The 21669-nt window shown below is 40.1% G+C and overlaps 1 protein-coding gene across 3 annotated transcripts in view; it reads left to right on the top strand.

Moving 5' to 3' along the window:
* Window positions 1-21669, top strand: part of LOC106082655 (uncharacterized) — a 72033-nt gene that overhangs the window by 21973 nt on the left and 28391 nt on the right. For all 3 annotated transcript variants that reach the window (XM_013245301.2, XM_013245304.2, XM_013245300.2), the window contains 3 exons: window positions 5715-6073; window positions 9339-9920; window positions 15734-15871. In XM_013245301.2, coding sequence (XP_013100755.2) covers window positions 5715-6073; window positions 9339-9920; window positions 15734-15871 — 1079 coding nt within the window. The remainder of the gene's footprint in view (window positions 1-5714; window positions 6074-9338; window positions 9921-15733; window positions 15872-21669) is intronic.

The raw sequence follows: 21669 nt of genomic DNA on the forward strand, positions 1-21669 counted from the left end.
TGCAAAATTTAAAGCTCTAGCTCAACTAATAAACAAGGTACCAAAAAGTACCAATTGCGGTACTAAACGTAAAATTTTTCAAACTTCCGGTACTATTTTGGGAAATTTTTTCACCAAATCTTATTTTTTTTGAGACGCTCTTTAATTTGAGCCCAAATTCATAATTCTAACCCATCCGTTCGCGCTGAGAGTCACCATTTCGCATTTTTTAAGTACCTAAACGTACGAATATCACAAAACCCCGTCATTTCGCGCGCCTACGATCCAAGACCCACATTCGTGCCAAATTTCATGACTCTAGCTTTAGCCGTTTGGGCTGGGAATGGATCAGTCAGTTAGCCAATCAGTCAATCACGGGTTTTTTTTATAAAGAGATAAAATTTCATCAAAATCGGACAACTAAATCGAGGGTCTTTTGAAAAAATACAAACTATTAGGACTATGTCCCTGGCCCTATAATAGACCGATCCGCCGATTTAGGGTCTTAGGCCCATAAAAGTCACATTTGTTATCCGATTTTGCTGAAATTTGGGACCGTGAGTTGCATTAAGCCCTTCGACATTTTTCGTCAATTTGGCCCTGATCGGTCCGGATTTGGATATAGCTGCCATATAGACCGACCTTTCGATTTAAGGTTTTGGGCCCATAAAAGGCACATTTATTGTCCGATTACGCCGAAATTTGGGACAGTGAGTTAGCTTAAGCCCTTCAACATATTTCTACAAATTGGTTCAGATCGGTCAAGATTTAGATATACCTGCCATATAGTCCGATCTCTCGATTTAAGGTTTTGGGCCCATAAAATGCGCATTTATTGTCCGATTTTGCCAAAATTTAAAACAGTGAGTTGTGTTAAGAACTTTGACATTTTTCTTTAATTTGGCTTAAATCGGTCCAGATTTGGATATAGCTGCCATATAGACCGATCTCTCGATTTAAGGTTTTTGGCCCATAAAAGGCGCATTTATTGTCCGTTGTCGCCGAAATTTGGAACAGTATATTAAGTTGAGATCTTCGACATACCTCTGCAATTTGCTCCATATCGGTCCAGATGTGGATATAGCTGCCATATAGACCGATCTCTCGATTTAAGGCCTTGGGCCCATAAAATGCGGATTTATTGTCCGATTTCGGCGAAAATTGGGACAGTGAGTTGTCTAAGACACTTCAAAATCCCCTTTCAATTTGGACCAGATCAGTTCAGATATAACCGATCTCTCGGTTTTAGATTTTGGGGCCATAAAAGGCCCATTTATTGTCCGATGTCGCCGAAATTTGGGACAGTGAGTTAAGTTAAGCCCCTTCACATATTTGAGCAATTTGATGTAGATCGATCAAGATTTGCATATAGCTGCCATATACACCGATATCCCATAAAAGGCGCATGTATAATCCGATTTCGAAGAAATTTGTTACAGTGACTTATGTTAGGCTCTTCTACATCCTTGTCGTATATGGTTCAGATCGGTCTATATTTGGATATAGCTAGTAAACAGACCACTATTTTGTCTACAAATTGAACAATGACTTGTAGTTATTAGGCCACCCAAAGTCCGTGCCGAATTTGGTCCAAATCCGAACATATTTCGATATAGCTGTTGTTGTTGTATTTTTTATGAATTTTTCACCGATTCAATTAGCATGGTAATTTTTTTTCCTTTATCGTTTGTTTGTCTATCCATGGTGGAGTGTATATAAGATTCGGCCCGGCCAAACTTAACGCCTTTTTACTTGTCCTTTCTCGTCTCATTCAAGTTACATAACACAAGAGAAATTCTACCCATTACACTTGTCCTTCGTCATACATGTGCAAGTGTTTATTTATCACACATTTCTTGTACTGCTAATAGAAATGTCCTTCGCCACTTCCCACCTCCCCATTACTAAGAACCTTTTTTGTTCATTTTGCCATTTTGATGAAATATGAGTGAATGAAAGCTTTCACTTTGCCAGAGAGTATGAGTGAGCCAAACAAATTGAACTTCATCGATTACCGAAAAAGGCCAACGTCCTTCGCCCCATGTCATGGGAGAGCCTAAAGGCATTTGGAAATTTGTCAACATCACCTAGCCAATTTATCATACATCAATTTGCCGCAGACCTTGGTTCTCCTTTCTAATGGCCATAATTTGTCAAAAAATTATAACGGAAAAAAGGAAAGTGGGAGGAAACTTCAGCACCAGCCATTTTTTGAGGGGCCAAAACATGTGGTCATGAACATAGGCCAACATCATGGCCATGTGGTTGTGTTGTGGTTGTTCGCCACTCAGGGACATGATGCCTCTATCAGGTTAATGGGCCAATTGCTAAAGTTCATGTGGGCCGAGTGAACCGAACGACGACCCAACAGACAGCAGCCAATCTCTGAATACTTCAACCTGTAGAGTAGCCCACTGAGCGGGGCCATGACAGTTGAGACATTTGAGAGGATGGGGGTAAATGTATTCACCTTCTTCCTGCACTTAGTTTACCAAGAACTGCAATTGCAATAAATTGCACTTTTCTTTCCATTTTCTTTTCCTTATGCAGGAGAAAAAATGAAAAAACGAACGAACAGAAGAGAAGAGAAGGAAAAGTGCTTATGTGGAGGGGTAATAAAAAGAAATCATAAAGTAAAACTTGGAATGCAAAGTAAGCAGACATTCATGAAAGTTATGGTTTAAAGTTTTGCAGCAAGCGAGGGTTGTTCAAGAAGTCAGTGGGAAGGGGAATTGTAATTGCAAGACAAAATTGTCCTGTTTGTAGGTCAGACTGCAAAATGCAAATTTGTCTATGAACCTTCCATTAAGGAACAGCGGGGAACTTCTCTCATATCGATGAGTGCTGTCCGTTTTCAGTTAAAGTTCAATGGTATGACCTTATGTTGCTGGCTGAATTCAAAAGTTGGCCATGCAAAATGAGAACACTAGCTGGACTGGGCCAGCTAATCTCAAATACCTTTCATTTGAGCCACATATTGGCATGGTCAAAAATGTTTACCATTTGGGGGGTGTTTCGTATTCTACTCCCAAATACCTTTATTTGAGCCTCATATTGCAATGGTCAGCAAATACTTTCTATGTAGGTGGTGTTATGGGGGTGGATTGGCCCCATAGACACTTTTCTCGAACATTGACATCAGATTCGTGCTTTACTTCCAAAGACCTATCATTTAAGCCCCATATTGCTATGTTCGTGAATTTGGCTTCTTTGGGGGATGTTCGCAGGGATGGGCGGACCCTCAAACACTTGGTCCCACATTTGGATATCAGATTCGTGTTTTACACTCAAATACCTTTTATTTAAGCCCCATATTGTCATGGTCTGTAAATAAGTCCTGTTTGGGGAAGGGGTGGACCCCCAGAAACTTTGTCCCACATATCGATATCAGATTCGTATTTTATTCGCAAATACCTTTCATTTGAGTCCCATATTGCCATGGTCGGTAAATATTGGGTTGCCCAAAAAGTAATTGCGGATTTTTCATATAGTCGGCGTTGACAAATTTTTTCACTGCTTGTGACTCTGTCATTGCATTCTTTCTTCTGTCAGTTATCAGCTGTTACTTTTAGCTTGCTTTAGAAAAAAAGTGTAAAAAAAGTATATTTGATTAAAGTTCATTCTAAGTTTTATTAAAAATGCATTTACTTTCTTTTAAAAAATCCGCAATTATTTTTTGGGCAACCCAACATGTCCGATTTAGGGGTGTTTTGGGGGTTGGGGTGGTCGCCCAAACACTTGGTCCGACAAGAGGATATCAGATACGTTTTCTAATCTTAAATACCTTTCATTTGAGTGCCATATTGTCGTGATTGGTGTATATATATATATTTGGTAGGTTTTGGGGTGGGGCGCCCTCCCCAGGTACCCCATCCGAAATTTGGATACCAAATTTTTTTTTTTTTGTAGATTACTATAAGAGAGCTCACAAAATGTCGCTTACATCGCACCACACATCTCCGAGATCTGGCGTTTCTGAAAATTAGGGTAAGGGGGAGGGTCCGCTCCCCCTTCAGATACCAAAAAACGTAGTACCCTATTTTCACTCACAAACAACTCACAAACAAACACAAATTGATTTTTATACCCTACACCACTACTGTGGTACAGGGTATTATAACTTTGTGAATTAGTTTGTAACACCCAAAAGGAAGAGAAATGATAAGTAAACCGATCGCTTCAGAATCACTTTCTGATTCGATTTAGCTATGTCCATCTGTCTCTCTGTCCGTCTGTCTGTCCATGTTAATTTGTGTGCAAACTACAGGTCGCAATTTTCATCCGATCGTCTTCAAATTTGGTATGTGTATGTCTATCGGCCTAGAGACGAAGCCTATTGAAATTGGTAAAAATCGGTTCAGATCTGGATATAGCTCCCATATATATGTTTGTCCGATTTGCAGTAATAATGCAATAAAAAGTTCATTTGTTAACCGATTCTCTCGAAATTTGGCAGGACGGATTTTTTTATGGCTCTCGACATTACTGGTGAATTTCATAGAATCGGTTCAGATTTAGATATAGCTCTTGTATATATATATATATAGGCCGATTTTCACTCAAAGAGCCATTGCAAGCTTAGTTTTTGACCAATCTTCCCAAAGTTTTGTACAACACCTTGCTCGACGACTTCTGAGAAGTTTGCTTGAAATCGGTTCAGATTTAGATATATCTCCCATATATATGTTCCTCCGATTTGCAGTAATAATGCAATAAATTTGTCGTTTGTTAACGCATTCCCTCGAAATTTGGCAGGACGGATTTTCATATGACTCTGGACATCACTGGTGAATTTCATAGAAATCGGTTCAGATTTGGATATAGCTCTTGTATATATATACAGCCCGATTTTCACTCAAAGAGCCATTGCAAGAGCATTTATTGACCAATCTTCCCAAAATTTTGTACAACACCTTCCTCGACGACTACCCCAATATCTGAGAAATTTGCTTGAAATCGGTTCAGATTTGGATATAGCTCCCATATTTATGTTCATCCGATTTGCAGAAATAATGCAATAAAATGGTCATTTGTTAACCGATTCTATCGAAATTTGGCAGGAAGTATTTTTTAATGATTCTCGACATTACTGGTGAATTCAATGGAAATCGGTTCAGATTTAGATATAGCTTTTGTATACATATATAGCCCGATTATCACTCCTACAGCCATTGCAGGGGCATTTATTGACCAATCTTTCCAAATTTTTCTACAATGCCCTGCTCGACGACTTCCACCTTATCTGAGAAGTTTGCTCGAAATCGGTTCAAATTTAGATATAGCTCCTATATATATGTCTGTCCGATTTTGGGCAATTTCCAAGAATGTTGTCATTTGCCAAGCTTTGTTGCTCAAACCCGAAATTTTCTAGTTCTGAGCTTTCCACTAACTCATCAAAGTTTTCATCAATACCAACAAGAAATTCTTAAGGACCCTCGTAGAGAACCAATTCCCTGCCGAAGCAAGTTTCTTGCAATTTCTTCTATATTTATGTATGAATGAAAATGAATAAATATGAACATTTTCTCCATAAATAAATTTTCATACTTTGTGCATAATTTAAGTGTTCATAACATTACTTTTGATTAAAGTTTTTACGGGAACAGGGCAACAAAAAAAAAAAAAAAAAAAAACAAATAGAGGATGAGCTAAAAGGAGCAAGAGTAAATGTATATTTCAATTTTATTTCCATTTTGTATTAAATTTTTTTTTCTCTCATTTTGTTACCTCTATAGTTTCTCAACAATTCCCACAACGATGGCGACTAAGAAGATGATGAAGACGTCCAACACTGAAGGAGGAACTTTTGCAAATAACCATAACGAGGCCGTCGATGGCACCACTTCAAGATCCACACCGCCAACAATGGTCCCAGAAGCTACTGGTGTTAGTGGTGGTGGTAGTAGAAGTAGTAGTAGTACCTCCTTTGTGCATAGTGATGATATTGGCAGCGGGGTGCCATCACCCCAAAGAAGTATGGAAAGAAAGTACAGTGGCAACACTGCAAGGGAACCACAAACAATGGAGGAGTTGGTGCACTACCACAAAAGAATGCGGCGGGATATTTCTTCATCGCCTGCAACATCAATGCATGGTGAGTACTTTAAGGGCGAAAACTTCGTGAGACTAGACTTCAACACAGAATGCACTTATGACCAATGGGAAAGGGAGAGAGAGGAAATGAGTGAAAATGTTTTAGTGTAATTTAAAAATATGAACAGGGTTGCCCTTTAGCTATTTTCAACGCATAACACACAATAATCCTCAGACATTAATAAAACAAAATATAGAAGAAATAAAATGAGAAAAAAATTAATATACAATAAAAAACATGTAAAAAGACATTAAGTTCGGACGGGACGAACTTTGGATACCCACCACCTCTGCTATATATGTAAACAACCTTTAATCAAAATCCGGTGAAAAATGCAAACCTTATGCCCCATACCAGCTATATCGAAATATGTTCCGATTTGGACCAAATACTAATAAGTACAAGTCATTGCTCAATTGTGCATAAGAAAATATTGGTCTTTTTGGTAGTTATATCTAAAAATAAACCGATCTGAACTATATACGACACGCATATCGAAAATCATAACATAAGTCAGTGTTTCAAATTTCAGTGAAATCGGATTAAAAATTCGCCTTTTATAGGCACAAAACATTAAATCGAGAGATTGGTCAATATGGCAGCTATATCCAAATCTGGACCGATCTGAGTGAAATCGAAGAAGAATGTCGAAGGACCTAACGCAACTCACTGCCCCAAATTTCGGCGAAATCGAACAATAAATGCACCTGTTATGGGCTTAAACCTTAAATCAAGAGATCGGTCTATATGGCAGCTATACTCAAATCTGGAACGATCTGGGCCAAATTAAAAAAGGACATTGAAGAGCCCAACATAACTCACTATCCCGAATTTCGTCGACATCGGACAATAAATGCGCCTTTTATGGCCCCAAAACCTAAAACCGAGAGATCGGCCAATTTGGCAGCTATATCCAAATCCGGACCGATCTGAGTGAAATCGAAGAAAAATGTCGAAGGGCCTAACACAACTTACTGTCTCAAATTTCAGCGACATCGGACAATAAATACGCCTTTTATGGGCCTAAAACCTTAAATAGAGAGATCGGTCAATTTGGCAGCTATATCCAAATCCGGACCGATCTGAGTGAAATCGAAGAAAAATGTCGAAGGGCCTAACACAACTTACTGTCTCAAATTTCAGCGACATCGGACAATAAATACGCCTTTTATGGCCCCAAAACCTAAAACCAAGAGATCGGTCTATATGACAGCTATATCCAAATCTATACCAATCTATGCCATATTGCAAAAGTAAGTCAAGGCGCTTAACACGACTCACTGTCTCAAAATTCAGGGACATTGGGCAATAAATGCGTCTTTTATAGCGCCAAAATCTAAAACCGAGAGATCGGTCTATATGGCAGCTATATCCAAATCTGACCCGATATGGGCCATATTGGCAAAGGATGTCGAAGAGCCTACACACCTGACTGTCTCCAATCTCAGCAAAATCGGATAATAAATATGTCTTTTTTGGGCCTAAGACCCTAAATCGGAGGATCGGTTTATATGGCAGATATATCCATATCTGGACGGATCTGAGCCAAATTTACGAATTAAATCGAAGGGCTTGACACAACTCACTGTCCCAAATTTTATTAAAATCGGATAATAAATGTGGCTTTTATGGGCCTAAGACCCTAAATCGGAGGATCGGTCTATATGGCAGCTATATCCAAATCTGAACCGATCAGTGCCAAATTGAAAAAGTATGTTGAGTGGCTTAACAAAACTCACTGTCCCAAATTTCAGTAAAATCGGATAATAAATATGTCTTTTTTTGGGCCTAAGACCCTAAATCGGAGGATCGGTCTATATGGCAGCTATATCCAAATCTGAACCGATCTGTGCCAAATTGAAAAAGTATGTTAAGTGGCTTAACAAAACTCACTGTCCCAAATTTCAGTAAAATCGGATAATAAATATGTCTTTTTTTGGGCCTAAGACCTTAAATCGGAGGATCGGTCTATATGGCAGCTATATCCAAATCTGGACGGATCTGGGCCAAATTGACAAAGGATGTCGAAGAGCCCAACACAACTCACTGTCCCAAATTTTAGAAAAATCGGATATTATATGTGGCTTTTATGGGCCTAAGGTCCTAAATCGGAGGATCAGTCTATATGGCAGCTATATCCAAATCTTGACCGATCTGAGCCAAATTGACGAAGGATGTCGAAGAGTCTAACACAACTCGCTCTCCCATATTTCAGCAAAATCGGATAATAAATGTGACTTTTAAGGGCCTAAGACCCTAAATCAGCCGATCAGCCGATTTCCTTGAAATTTGAGGCAGTGACTTATGTTAGACTTTTCGACATCCGTGTCCTTTATGGTTCAGATCGATTTAAATTTGGATATAGCTGCTAAATGACCAATATTTTGTTCTACAATATTAAACAGTGACTCATATTTATTGGACCACTCAATGTCCGTGCCGAATTTGGGTGCATAAGTTATCCAATATTCATCGGATTGTGACGAAAGGGGGTTTACATATATACCCAAAGTGGGGGGTATCCAAAGTTCGGCCCGGCCGAACTTGATGCCTTTTTACTTGTTTTTTTTTTCGATTTTCTCCCACTGTGCGGTGAAGGGTATATAAAGAAAACTCGTTAAAAGACTTTAGCCTTATAAAATGTTCTTCGTTAATTTTTCAACAATTATTTGCCTTCTGGCAACTCTGTTAGTAATAGGGTTCTTCATTTATTTTTCAACAATTTTATTTTCGTTATGGCAACTCTGGTAGTAAGTGGTGTTTCTTGTTAATGTATTTGGGTATGCGGTGTTGTGTGCATGGGTTTTAGATAAAAGATTTGCGCTTGGAAATGCTTAAGAAAATATGAATGGAGGATAATTTGAAATTCTAATGATGATGGTGTTGCTCGACCAAAAGACAAAGCCAAGAAAGCAAAGCCAAGGAAATGCCATTAAGGCAACAATACAACAGGGTGATGAGTACAAAGAAAACCATGGAAGAGCAGACAACTGAACTGAAGTACAGCAAACAAAAGCTGGTCAAAGGCAGCTGCCGCTTAGCCAAATGCATGGGAAATTAGATGTAGGACAATGTTGGAACTACATCTCAATGAATGCTTTTGTGGTTTTTCGATTATGTGCTGATGTAGTAATCACTAGGTCTCAATGCTTCTATGTGCTGCCAATTCATGCATATAGGTGTCCATTAATATTTCATGAGACATCCTTCGCCCTTCGTTCGTCTTGCTAAATAGTTGATTAATTTCTTATTTTTTGTTTTGCAGATCCCTTCATAGAATTCTTTGCACCCAATCATCGTAAAGTGTTGGAGGAACAGGATAAGGAAATACGCAAAAGGACTGGTTTGAAGGGTGCTGCCCCTGGCGGTGATGACTGGGTGTATTTGAATACTTATTGTCGTGTGCCGGAGAAAATGATAACTGGATTTTGTCAAGGCACCCAGGAATATTGTCCTCCTAGTCCGCCAGGCCCTGAGGGACCACAGGGACCCAAGGGCCCCACAGGACCACCTGGTCTACCCGGTATCCCTGGCAACAAGGGCAATCGTGGTGATGTTGGCTTGCCTGGTCAACCTGGTGCTGCGGGAGCTGTTGGTCCCGTGGGTCCAAGAGGGCCCAAAGGCGACATAGGCATACCTGGTCGTCCTGGCCTCGATGGTCGTGATGGCGTGCCTGGTGAACCTGGTTTGGATGGTGTGCCAGGACGTGCAGGCGCCGATGGCATACCTGGCAAAAATGGTGATCCTGGTCGTGATGGCAAAGATGGCACAAATGGCAAAGATGGTCGTGATGGTTTGTCTGGACCCAAAGGTTCACAAGGGCCTCCGGGTGAAAGAGGCCTTAAAGGTAAGTAGCAACATCTGCCTGGAGATTAGGCCAGAAACAAAAGAAACTATCTGTAAAGGTTCTTTGTGTGCCCTAGCTAACTGGGTTTTGAATCTTCCTTTCTGTTTTAATTATTTGCATTTTCCTTGCTGTTTTTCCTGTTACGCCTTGTTTGTTTTGCGTCCTTTATTTTCTGTTTTTTTGTTCTTTTCAATTCCCTTAACTAATGACCTCAACCTCGACATCACTTAAATGTTGAGTGACGTTTTTCCCCCCCAAAGAGATTTATGGTCTCTAGCTTTAGACTATGGTGTACAGTGGCTAAAAAAACAAAAAGTTAAAAAAAAGAAAATTAGAACAAAATTGCAAATTTTGCCCATGAACATTCCCCTAAGGAACAGAGGCAAACTTCTCACATATCAATGAGTGCAGTCCGATTCAAGTTTTAAGTTCAATGATAAGGGGCCTCTTTTTTACAGCCGAGTCCGAACGGCGTGTCGCAGTGCGACACCTCTTTGGAGAGTAGTTTTTCATGCTATATTACCTCTCTAATGTTGCCATCATTAGGAGGGGAAAACCACCGCTGAAATTTTTTTTCTGATGTTCTCGCCAGGATTCGAACCCAAGCGTTCAGCGTCATAGGCGGACATGCTAACCTCTGCGCTACGGTGGCCTCCATAGACTCAAAAACAGCTGAACCAATTTTCATGAAATTTTAACAGATGGTAGAATTTTGGCCGCAGCTGAAAATAGGGTACTACATTTTTCGATAACCGAAGGGGAACGGACCCTCCCCCCTACCCCAATTTTCAAAAACGTCACAACTCGGAGATGGGTGCACCAATTTAAGCGAAATGCTATCTTATGGAACCCCATCAACACGAAATTGGTATAAAATTTTCGGGTCAAATAACCTGGGGGGACGCCCCATCCCAAAACCCACCCGGACGGACATGTTTATCGATTGGTACAATATGGGTATCAAATGAAAGGTATTAAAGAGTAGAATACGAAATTTTGCCCAAAGTGTTCAGGGGGGTCCCCCACCCCCAAAAAACCCCCCAACAGGACTCTTTCACCGCTTTGGGCAATATGGTTATCAAAAGAACGGTGCCTGAGGGGCCTCGCCACCCCCCAAACCCCCCCCGGTACCTGCATCCAATTCTGAACTAATTTTGACGGATCTCAGCGTTTTGCAACATTTTGCCAAGATGGGTCAATAAATGCGCTTGCTGTGACTGTATAAGTTGAAATCGGGCGATATATATATATATATATATATATATATCTGAGAGGTATATCGAACTCTGAACCGATTTCCATGAAATTCACCAGTAATGTCGAAAGTCATTAGAAAATTCTTCCTGCCAAATTTCCAAATAATCGGTTAACAAATGACCATTTTATTGCATTTTATTTCGCACGGAGTGTTTTGTTGTGTCTTCCAATGCCCGAGTCTTTAACATGATATAGCTTCCATATAGGCCGATCTCCATATTTGAGGTTTTGTTTGATATCGGTTTGTTTGGTTGTTCCGTATAGACCCAAAAACGGCTGAACCAATTACCTTGAAATTTTCACAGATTATGTAGGTTAGTCTGGAAGCAAACATAGCATATATAATTTTTTGATATCGGAACAGGGGGCGGACCCTCCCCCTTTCCCAAAAGTGCTACCCAAAAATAAAAGTGTACCGATCAGAACAATATGGGATTCAAATGAAAGGTATTCAGAAGTAGAGTACGAATTTCATATTAAAAATTGGATCCAATAAACGGGGAGCCCGACCCAACCACAAAACACCCTAAAATGGGTTTATTGGACGAGCATGACAATATGCGGCTCAAATGAAAGGTATTTGGGAGTAGATTACGAATATGGTCCGGAAGAAGAAATATGCTTTATAGTTTGCTGGTATCGGAAGGGGGCGGACACTTCACCGTTACCCCAAAAACATCACCCAAAATCAAAAGTAAGCCGTAAAAAACAATAAAGTAGAATAGGAATATGGTTTTAAAATGGGGTCTTAGTGCCCTAACCGCAAAACTTCTAAAATCAGACAAATTGAACGTCCATACCAATATGGGGCTTAAATGAAAGGTATCCGGGAGATTTGTAATCTGTCATACAAAATCAAATCAAATTGTAGGGGGTCACCCCACCCCCCAAAAACGACGCAAATGAGCACATGACACATCATGACTATATGGGACTTGGTTTGGTTTGTTTGTTGCGTTGTATCGAAAACGGCCGAACCGTTTGTATATGTTTTTTGTGAAAGGAAACATAGGTTATATAATTTTTAGATATCGGAGGGGGCGGTCCCTCCCCCTTATCCTAAAAACCCCACCCAAAACCAAAAGTGGGCTAATGGGCACAATATGGGTATCGAATGAAAGCTGTTGTTGACTAGAAAACGAATATGGTATTAAATTTTTTTTTGTCAAAGTACCCAGAGGGCCCCCCAACCCCAAAACTCCTCTAAACAGATAAATTCGACGTTCCCATTAATATGAAAAGTATTCGGTAGTCGATTACATATATGGCATAAAAAATTAGATACAAGTAATGGGAGCTCGCCCCACCCCCAAATATCTCCAAATGGGAATATCAGCCGACCATGGCTTTATGGGATTCAAATGAAAGATATTTAAGAGTAGATTAAGAATGTGATATTAAATTTCCTCCTAAAGGTGGCGCTATTCCTCCTTTAGGAGGAAGTAAAACTTGTTTGTGTGTTTTTCTCCTAAAGGTGGCGCTTTTCCTCCTAAAGGTGGCGCTTTTTCTCCTAAAGGTGGCGCTTTTTCCTCTTAAAGGCGGCGCTTTTCCTTCTAAAAATACGTTAATTAGATTAATTGATCCATTATGACACTATGGGACCCAAATGGAAGGTATTTGAGAGTAGAAAACTAAATTGATATCCAATTTTGGAGCCAAGTGTGTGTGTGGGGGGGGGGGTATGTACATTCTAAATCACCTCCTAAACTGAACATCATTTCCGACTATAGCATGTGGAGCTCGAATCAACGGTATTTGGTAGTAAAGAATGAATTTTATATCTATATTCAAGGCAAAGTCCCGGGTGGCCGCCCCAGTCCCAAAAACACCCACTAAACGGTTCATACTTACCGACTATGACAATATGGGGCTCCAATTAAAGGGATTTGGGAGTGCAGCAAGAATTTGATATCCATATTTGAGTGGAAATATCTTCTCTAAAAATCACTTCATATTACCGTAATTTTCAAAAATACCAGATCTCAGAGATTTTTTTTTGCACTCTCACACAGTCACCAAAACCAAAAACTATTGTTGGGGTTGGGTGCCGCGGGGGCTGCCCAAAACCAGCCAAAATTTATAGACCATGTGTTTCGGGAGCCGCCCAACCCCTATTTAAATGGACATTTCGGGGTTGGTCACTTGGCCATTTAAGTAAAAATAAAATTCATGCTCTATTTTCAGAAACATTTCATTTGAGCCCCATAATGGCATGATCGGAAAATAAGTTGTGTTTGAGGGTGGGTTGGACCCCAGGGTCTTGTCCCGAAAATGAATATCAATTTCCCCGAAAATCAATCAAATTCCACCCCAATTATACAAAAGCTATTTAGGGTGGAATTTGATTGATTTTCGGGAAATTGATATTCATTTTCGGGACAAGACCCTGGGGTCCATCCCACCAGCAAACACAACTTATTTACCGATCATGCCATTATGGGGCTCAAATGAAATGTTTCTGAAATTAGAGCACGAATCTTATATTTACTTAAATGGCCATGTGACCAACCCCGAAATACCCCCATAACCGGAAATATTCACCGGTAAAATAGGCATTTGGGAGTAGAGTAAAAATTTGCCCAGGAGCCGAGCAGGGGCAAACTTCTCACACATCAATGAGTGCTTTCCTTTTCAAGTTGAGTTTATCAATGATGAGGGACCTTTTTCTATAGCCGAGTCCGTACGGCATGCCGCAGTGCGACACCTCTTTGGGGGAGGATTTCTTACATGACCATGCATGGCATGGTTCTTCGCAAATGTCGCCAGCATTAAGAGGGGGTAACCACCGCTCGGAGGCCACCGTAGCGCAAAGGTTAGCATGTCCGCCTATTATGCTGAATGCCTGGGTTCGAATCCTGGCGGCACCATGAGAAAAAATTTTCAGCGTTGGTTTTCCCCTCCAAATGCTGGCAACATTTGTGAGGTACTATGCCATGAAAAACTTCTCTCCAAAGTGGTGTCGCATTGCGGCAAGCCTTTCGGACATGGCGATAGAAAGGAGGCCCCTTATCATTGAACTTAAGACTTGAATCGGTCTGCACTCATTAATATGTGAGAAATTTGCCCCTGTTCCTTGGTGGAGTGTTCATGGGCAAAATTTGCATTTGCAACCACCGCTCTAAATTTTGTCCGATGTTCAATTCTCGCCAGGATTCGAAAGCAGGCATTAAGAGTCTTAGGTGGACATAGGCTACAGTGGCACGAATTCGATATCCACATTCAGGGCGAAGAATCCCCACCCTATAAAGATATTAAAGAGCTTAAGAAGTTGGACCTGGTTCGGCTAGCATTCAAATATGAACCGATATGACCCATTTGCATTTCACTAAGATTTTTCTCTCCCGAATTTAAAGTGGCTAGATTAACGCGTTCGCCGGCTGTCGTGATTTCCACAGACCGAAATCACTGTATTCTACCTTATACTCTAGCCCAGGTTTCCCATTCCCTGCAGTTAATGGTGGTTCGTTTCGGCAACATGTTTTCTTTCCTGCAAAGTTAAAAAAAAAGCCATTTGCAACAAAGAATTTTTTATGTATTTCCTCTTTCACAAAGGAGGGGGAAATTTTAAAGGCTTCCTTAGCTTACTTGTCGGCAACACCGCAACATGATGTGGGTCCCTCTGTGGTGATTGGTGGCTTGCTACCGCTGAGCAAAAATAGAAAAAAAGAAAACATTTCAATAATGTGAAAAAATATCAATTGGTTCAAGGACTAAGTTCTCGATTATTTGCATTTACAGCTTTCGAAGGCATAAATTGGCCCGCAACACTCACAGTCACCACAGCACACCCAAACAGCCCATACTCACGTCTCTCTCTCAACAGGCACCCCAAATAATGTTTGGGAAGTAAATATTGTGCCACACAGGAAGTGAAAATAGTTGGTATGCTGCTGCTGCTGCTGCTGCAGTGCTATACAGTCCGAGAAACTGTTGTTGCTCTTTGCAGCGACCCATGGCAAGGCATACACAATCAGTGGGAGTCGCTGCCATTTGACAAAGGATAACTGAAAGAAAAACAAAATGATTCGGTTTTTTTTTGTTTTTCTTTCTTTCAGTTGAATAACAATTTAGATTGTTATTCCTTTTCCTTGTTTCGTTGGTTGCCACTGCTGTGGTCGCTACTGCGATAACGGTTCTCTTGCTCTCACTGTAGGACCTCTGCCATGTTAATACAGTGCAGGGTGTGTCTTGGTGTTAGTAGCTGATGGATCGTGATTAATAGTGGTATGATTAATGGCAAAAGCCAATGTGGTTGCCATTATAAATGAATTTCTGTAACAGTTATGGTCCTTTAATGGACCTGAATGGCTGGCCCCATGCAAACAAGAGGTTCTATGTAGTTCACAAAGGCAATCGAAATGAAAAGGGAAGGCAAACAAAGGCTGCAAAAGAGACAGCAAAATAAACAGAAAACTTGGCACTAAACACAAAGCTGATTAACAAACAAAATTGCAGAAAAAAAAGCAAAACAAAATAAATAACTTTTCAAAGTTTGTAATAATTTTTCATTTGTGTTTCTCTTTTGTTCATTTTTTTCACTTTTTTTTATTGAACAGGCATTGCTGGCCCCCGTGGACGACCTGGAAAACCAGGCACCAATGGCACACCGGGCATACCAGGAGTGAATGCATACAAGGTGCAACTGAAAAATGGTACATTTTTGAGTGATTTATTGATACCGCCATCAATTGCAGGTAAGTTCACTTCTTTAATTTAAGGCAGAAAGAACTATGAATAGCTAAGAAAATAATGGGAAATGGGCAGCTGGGCAAAAAAACAGCATACAGAAATGAACTTCAGCTATTTACTCGATCATTTGATGATGCCTGTGCCGGAAAGTCTCCTTAGCTTAGCAGAATTGATGAGATCAAAGATGCATCGAAAGGAAATTAAGTCTGAAATCATTCATTTTTATACCCACCACCGTAGGATAGGGGGTATATTCATTTAGTCATTCCGTTTGAAACACATCGAAATATCAATTTCCGACCCTACAAGGTATATATTGGGTTGCCCAAAAAGTAATTGCGGATTTTTCATATAGTCGGCGTTGACAAATTTTTTCACAGCTTGTGACTCTGTAATTGCATTCTTTCTTCTGTCAGTTATCAGCTGTTACTTTTAGCTTGCTTTAAAAAAAAAAGTGTAAAAAAAGTATATTTTTTTATTAAAAATGCATTTACTTTCTTTTAAAAAATCCGCAATTACTTTTTGGGCAACCCAATATATTTCGGATCATCGTAAAATTCTAAGACGATTTAGCGATGTCCGTGTGTTTGTCCGTCTGTCCGTCCGTCTATTGTAATCACTCTAGAGCCTTCAAAAATTGAGATATTGAGCTGAAATGGTATAGACCGATTTTCCGATAAAGGGTGTAAGGCCTATAAAAACTTTTGACCTAAATATAGATTAGATCGGTCCGTAAATAGCCATAAAAGCTTTATTTTTTACCTGATTTCGCTGAAATATTAAACAATGGGTTATTTTAAACCTCCCGACATCTGACCTAAATATGGATTAGAGCGGTCCATATTTAGATATAGCTGCCATATAGACCGATCTCCCGATAAAGGGTCTGAAAGCCATAAAAGCTTTAATTTTTATCCGATTTCGCTGAAATTTGCAACAGCGGGTCATTTTAAGCCTCCAGACATCTGACGTAAATATGGATTAAATCGGTTCATATTTAGATATAGCTACCATATAGACCGATCTCCCGATAAAGGGTCTGAAGGCCATAAAAGCTTTAATTTTTATTCGATTTCGCTGAAATGTTAAACAATGGGTTATTTTGAGCCTCCCGACATCTCATCTATATATGGATCAGATCGGTCCATATTTAGATATAGCTGCCATATATACCGATCTCCCGATAAAGGGTATGAAGGCCATAAAAGCTTTAATTTTTATTCGATTTCGCTGAAATTTAAAACAGCGAGTAGTTTAAAGACTTTCGACATCTGATTTAAATATGGTTCAGATCGGACTATATTTAAATATAGCTACCATATAGACCGATCTCCCGATAAAGGGTCTGAAGGCCATAAAAGCTTTAATTTTTATCCGATTTCGCTGAAATTAAAAACAATGGGTTATTTTAAGCCTCCCGACATCTGACCTAAATATGGATTAGAGCGGTCCATATTTAGATATAGCTGCCATATAGACCGATCTCCCGATAAAGGGTCTGAAAGCGATAAAAGCTTTAATTTTTATCCGATTTCGCTGAAATTAAAAACAGTGGATTATTTTAAGCCTCCCGATATCTGACTTAAATATGGTACTGATCAGACTTCATTTAGTTATAGCTGCCATATACACCGATCTGCCGATAAAGGGTCTGAAGCCCATAAAAATTTTATATTTAAACCGATTTCCCTAAAATTTGAAACAGTGAGTTATTTTTAGCTTCCTGATACCCGACCTAAATATGGTTCTGATCGGACTTTATTTAGTCATAGCTGCCATATAAACCGATCTGCCGATAAAGGGTCTCACGATCTGGATCCCCCCATAGGATTTTTGCCTTCCTACCGACCGTTTCGCTGTTCCACAATGTTGCATGCGCATTCGTCGCCTACTCCCTAAACTCGGTCTGCATCGAACCGAGACGCTTCGGGTTAACTAAGTTTATTGACGGCAGTCCTCTGGCCTTCACCGTCAAATCGTTTGCCCTCTCATTCCCCTTACTACGCTATGGCCCGGCACCCAAACGATGCGGAATTTGCCATCCTCAGAGAAGGCGTTAATCTCCTTTTTACACTGCAAGACTGTTCCGGACCTTTGCGTCCTGGTTGTTATTGCCCTCATGGCAATTTTACTGTCGGTAAAGATGTTCACACTCGACGTCCTCGCGTTAGCAATACACCACTTTACGCATTTTGTGATCGCTCGGATCTCCTCCTGCAGGACCGTATTATAGTCAGGCAGTCTAAAACAAATCTCAGTCCCTGGGTTCTCAATATAGACCCCCAGGCCCACTCTATGCTCTACCTTGGATCCATCCGTGTAACATGATCTTCCAGATGGCAATACTAGGGTTCCGTCAATCCAAAACTATGCCGATGGCAGCAGTGCCTCGCAAGATTCATCTCAGGTATCCGATCGGAAACCTCTTCCCTTCCTTCCAGGTTCCCTTTCGTCACCTCGACTATACCGCGATGGTATGAGCTGCTCCCACCCTCAATCCATTCTACCATCGCCTTAATTCTCTTAGCCATAGTGGCTGCCTCACACATAATCTATATGTCAATCGGTCGGATATCTAGAATAGTCTCCAGTGCCCTAGTGGGCGTGGTCCTCATCGCTCCGACTATTCCAAGACAACATGTTCTCCAAACCTATTGTATGGTCCTTATGTTGAACTTTTTCTGCATAGCAGTCCACCAAAACAACTGAGGTGTAAGTAAGTATTGGTCTAATCACACTGCTGTAGAGCCAGTGGACCATCCTCGGCTTCAGGCCCCATTTCGAGCCTACGGCCCGTCTACATAGTGCCCAACATCTGTGAGCCTTTTCAGTACGCTCCTGAATGTGACACTTCCAATTCTGTTTCCTGTCCAAGATCACACCTAAATATTTGACCTTCTGAGATATCGAAATCGTCTTATTGAGGAAACGTGATGCGTTAAATTGGTCCACCTTCGTTTTCCTCGTGAACATGCATATTTCAGTCTTCTCTGGGTTAACATTGAGACCTCTGGGTCTAGCCTAGTCATATGCCATATGCAGGACCCTTTCGGCCCTTCTGCATAGCTCGTTCGGATCCTTACCCCTTAGATGTATTATAACATCGTCTGCGTAGTAGATGGGTTCAAATCCCTCCTTAGTCAGCATCCGTTATAGGTCATTTATGGTGGTCACCCATAGGAGTAGCGATAAAATGCCCCCCTGAGGCGTACCCTGTGCCACTTTCTCCCTTATATTTATGCCGTGGGACACACAATTTATCCACCTGTTCTTTAGCCTATGGTTTATCTATTCTCTAAGGATCAGATCCACCCGGTACTGATCTAAGGATTGGATCAGTGTATCAGCCCGCACATTGTTAAAAGCCCCCTCGATGTCAATGCATTCCGCCAGGTTGAACGTTTTGGCATCGAAGGATTCGTCTATTTTATGCACAACATCGTGCAGGGTAGTCTCCATCGACCTTCTCTTGACATAGGCATGCTGTTTATATTTGAGCAGTTCGCTGGATGTCCTACTCTTTATCATGTTGTTCCCAATATGTTCAACGGTTTTGAGTAGAAAGGATGTAAGGCTTATGGGTCTGTAGGCCTCGGGTGTCGCATAACTTGCCTTGCCGGGCTGGGGTATACACACCACGCTTGCCTGCTGTCAGGCTTTCGGAGTAACTGCTAGTTCTGTGAAAATATTGGCCAGATGAGGCGCCAGATAGTCTGCCTCTTTCTGTAGTATGGCCGGAAATATTCCATCAGGTCCTGGTGACTTAAATGGTTTGAAGCTCCTTAAGGATTCGTTCACCATAAACATTTACAGGTGTTCTATTTTTATACCCTACACCACAACTGTGGTGTAGGGTATTATAACTTAGTGCATTTGTTTGTAACACCCAAAAAGAAGAGAGATAGACCCATTGATAAGTATACTGATGGACTCAGAATCACTTTCTGATTCGATTTAGCTATGTCCGTCTGTCTGTCCGTCCGTCTGTCTGTCTGTCCGTCTGTCCATGTTAAATTGTGTACAAACTACAGGTCGCAATTTTCATGCGATTGTCTTCAAATTTGTTATGGGCATTTTTTTCGACCTAGAGACGAAGCCCATTGAAATTGGAAAAAATCGGTTCAGATTTCGATATAGCTCTCATATATATGTTCGTCCGATGTGCAGTAATAATGCAATAAAATAGTCATTTGGTAACCGATTCTCTCAAAATTTGGCGGGAAAGAATTTCTTTGGACTCTCGATATTACCGGTAAATTTCGTAGAAATCGGTACAGATTTGGATATAGCTCCCATATATATATTGGTCCGATTTCCAGTAATACAGCAATAAAATGGTCGTTTGTAAACCGATGCTCTCAAAATTTGGCAGGAGGAAATTTCTTTGGACTCTCGATATTACTGGTAAATTTCATAGAAATCGGTTCAGATTTGGATATAGCTCCCATATATATTTTGGTCCGATTTCCAGTAATACACCAATAAAATGGTCATTTGTTAACCGATTCTCTCGAAATTGGGCAGAAAGGATTTTCTTATGACTCTCGATATTACTGGTAAATTTCGTAGAAATCGGTTCAGATTTGGATATAGCTTCCATGTATATGTTCGTCCAATTTGCAGTAATACAGCAATAAAATGGTCACTTGTTAACCGATTCTCTCGAAATTTGGCAGGAAGTATTTTCTTACGACTCTCGATATTACCGGTAAATTTCGTAGAAATCGGTTCAGATTTGGATATAGCTCCCATATATATTTTGGTCCGATTTCCAGGAATACACCAATAAAATGGTCATTTGATAACCGATTCTCTCGAAGTTTGGCAGAAAGGATTTTCTTATGACTCTCGATATTACTAGTAAATTTCATAGAAATCGGTTCAGATTTGGATATAGCTCCCATATATATGTTCCTCCGATTTGCAGTAAAACAGCAATAAAATGGTCATTTGTTAACCGATTCTCTCGAAATTTGGCAGGAAGTATTTTCTTATGACTCTCGATATTAATGGTGAATTTCATAGAAATCTGCTCAGATATATATATATCGTCCGATTTTCACTCCTATACCCACTGCAAGCGCATTTATTGACCAATCTTCCCAAAATTGTTTACATCAGTTTCCTCGACGATTTCTACAATATCCAAAAAGTTTGGTCGAAATCGGTTCAGATTTAGATATAGCTCGGCCCGGTCGATCTAAATTCGTTTTTATTTGTTTGAGTTTTTTTCTACCTATTCGTATAGACATGTGTCTAGACATCTACAGTAGGTTTAAAATCCACTTTACCGATCTTCCATTTATATTGGGTTGCCCAAAAAGTAATTGCGGATTTTTCATATAGTCGGCGTTGACAAATTTTTTCACAGCTTATGACTCTGTATTTGCATTCTCTCTTCTGTCAGTTATCAGCTGTTACTTTTAGCTTGCTTTAGAAAAAAAGTGTAAAAAAAGTATATTTAATTAAAGTTCATTCTAATTTTTATTAAAAATGTGTTTACTTTCTTTTCAAAAATCCGCAATTACTTTTTGGGCAACCCAATATCAATGCAAGGAGTTTAAATACAATCGTCACAAATTATCAACCATATTTTGCACTGCATGGAGTGTGGAAGCACGCTGGCAAGTCAATGTGAGTTAATGGCATAAGAACCACAAACCATAGTTAGTCCACCAACTATAACAGCCGTATTCACTATAATGGCCATATTCAAAAATCTTAACGAAATTCTAAAACAGGTTTATTTGACAGTTCTATAAAGGAAATCAAACAAAGCACTTTCAAATCTAGATTAAGTTTT

The sequence above is a fragment of the Stomoxys calcitrans genome, chromosome 5 (assembly GCF_963082655.1).
Source record: "Stomoxys calcitrans chromosome 5, idStoCalc2.1, whole genome shotgun sequence".
Classification (NCBI taxonomy): Eukaryota; Metazoa; Arthropoda; class Insecta; order Diptera; family Muscidae; genus Stomoxys; species Stomoxys calcitrans.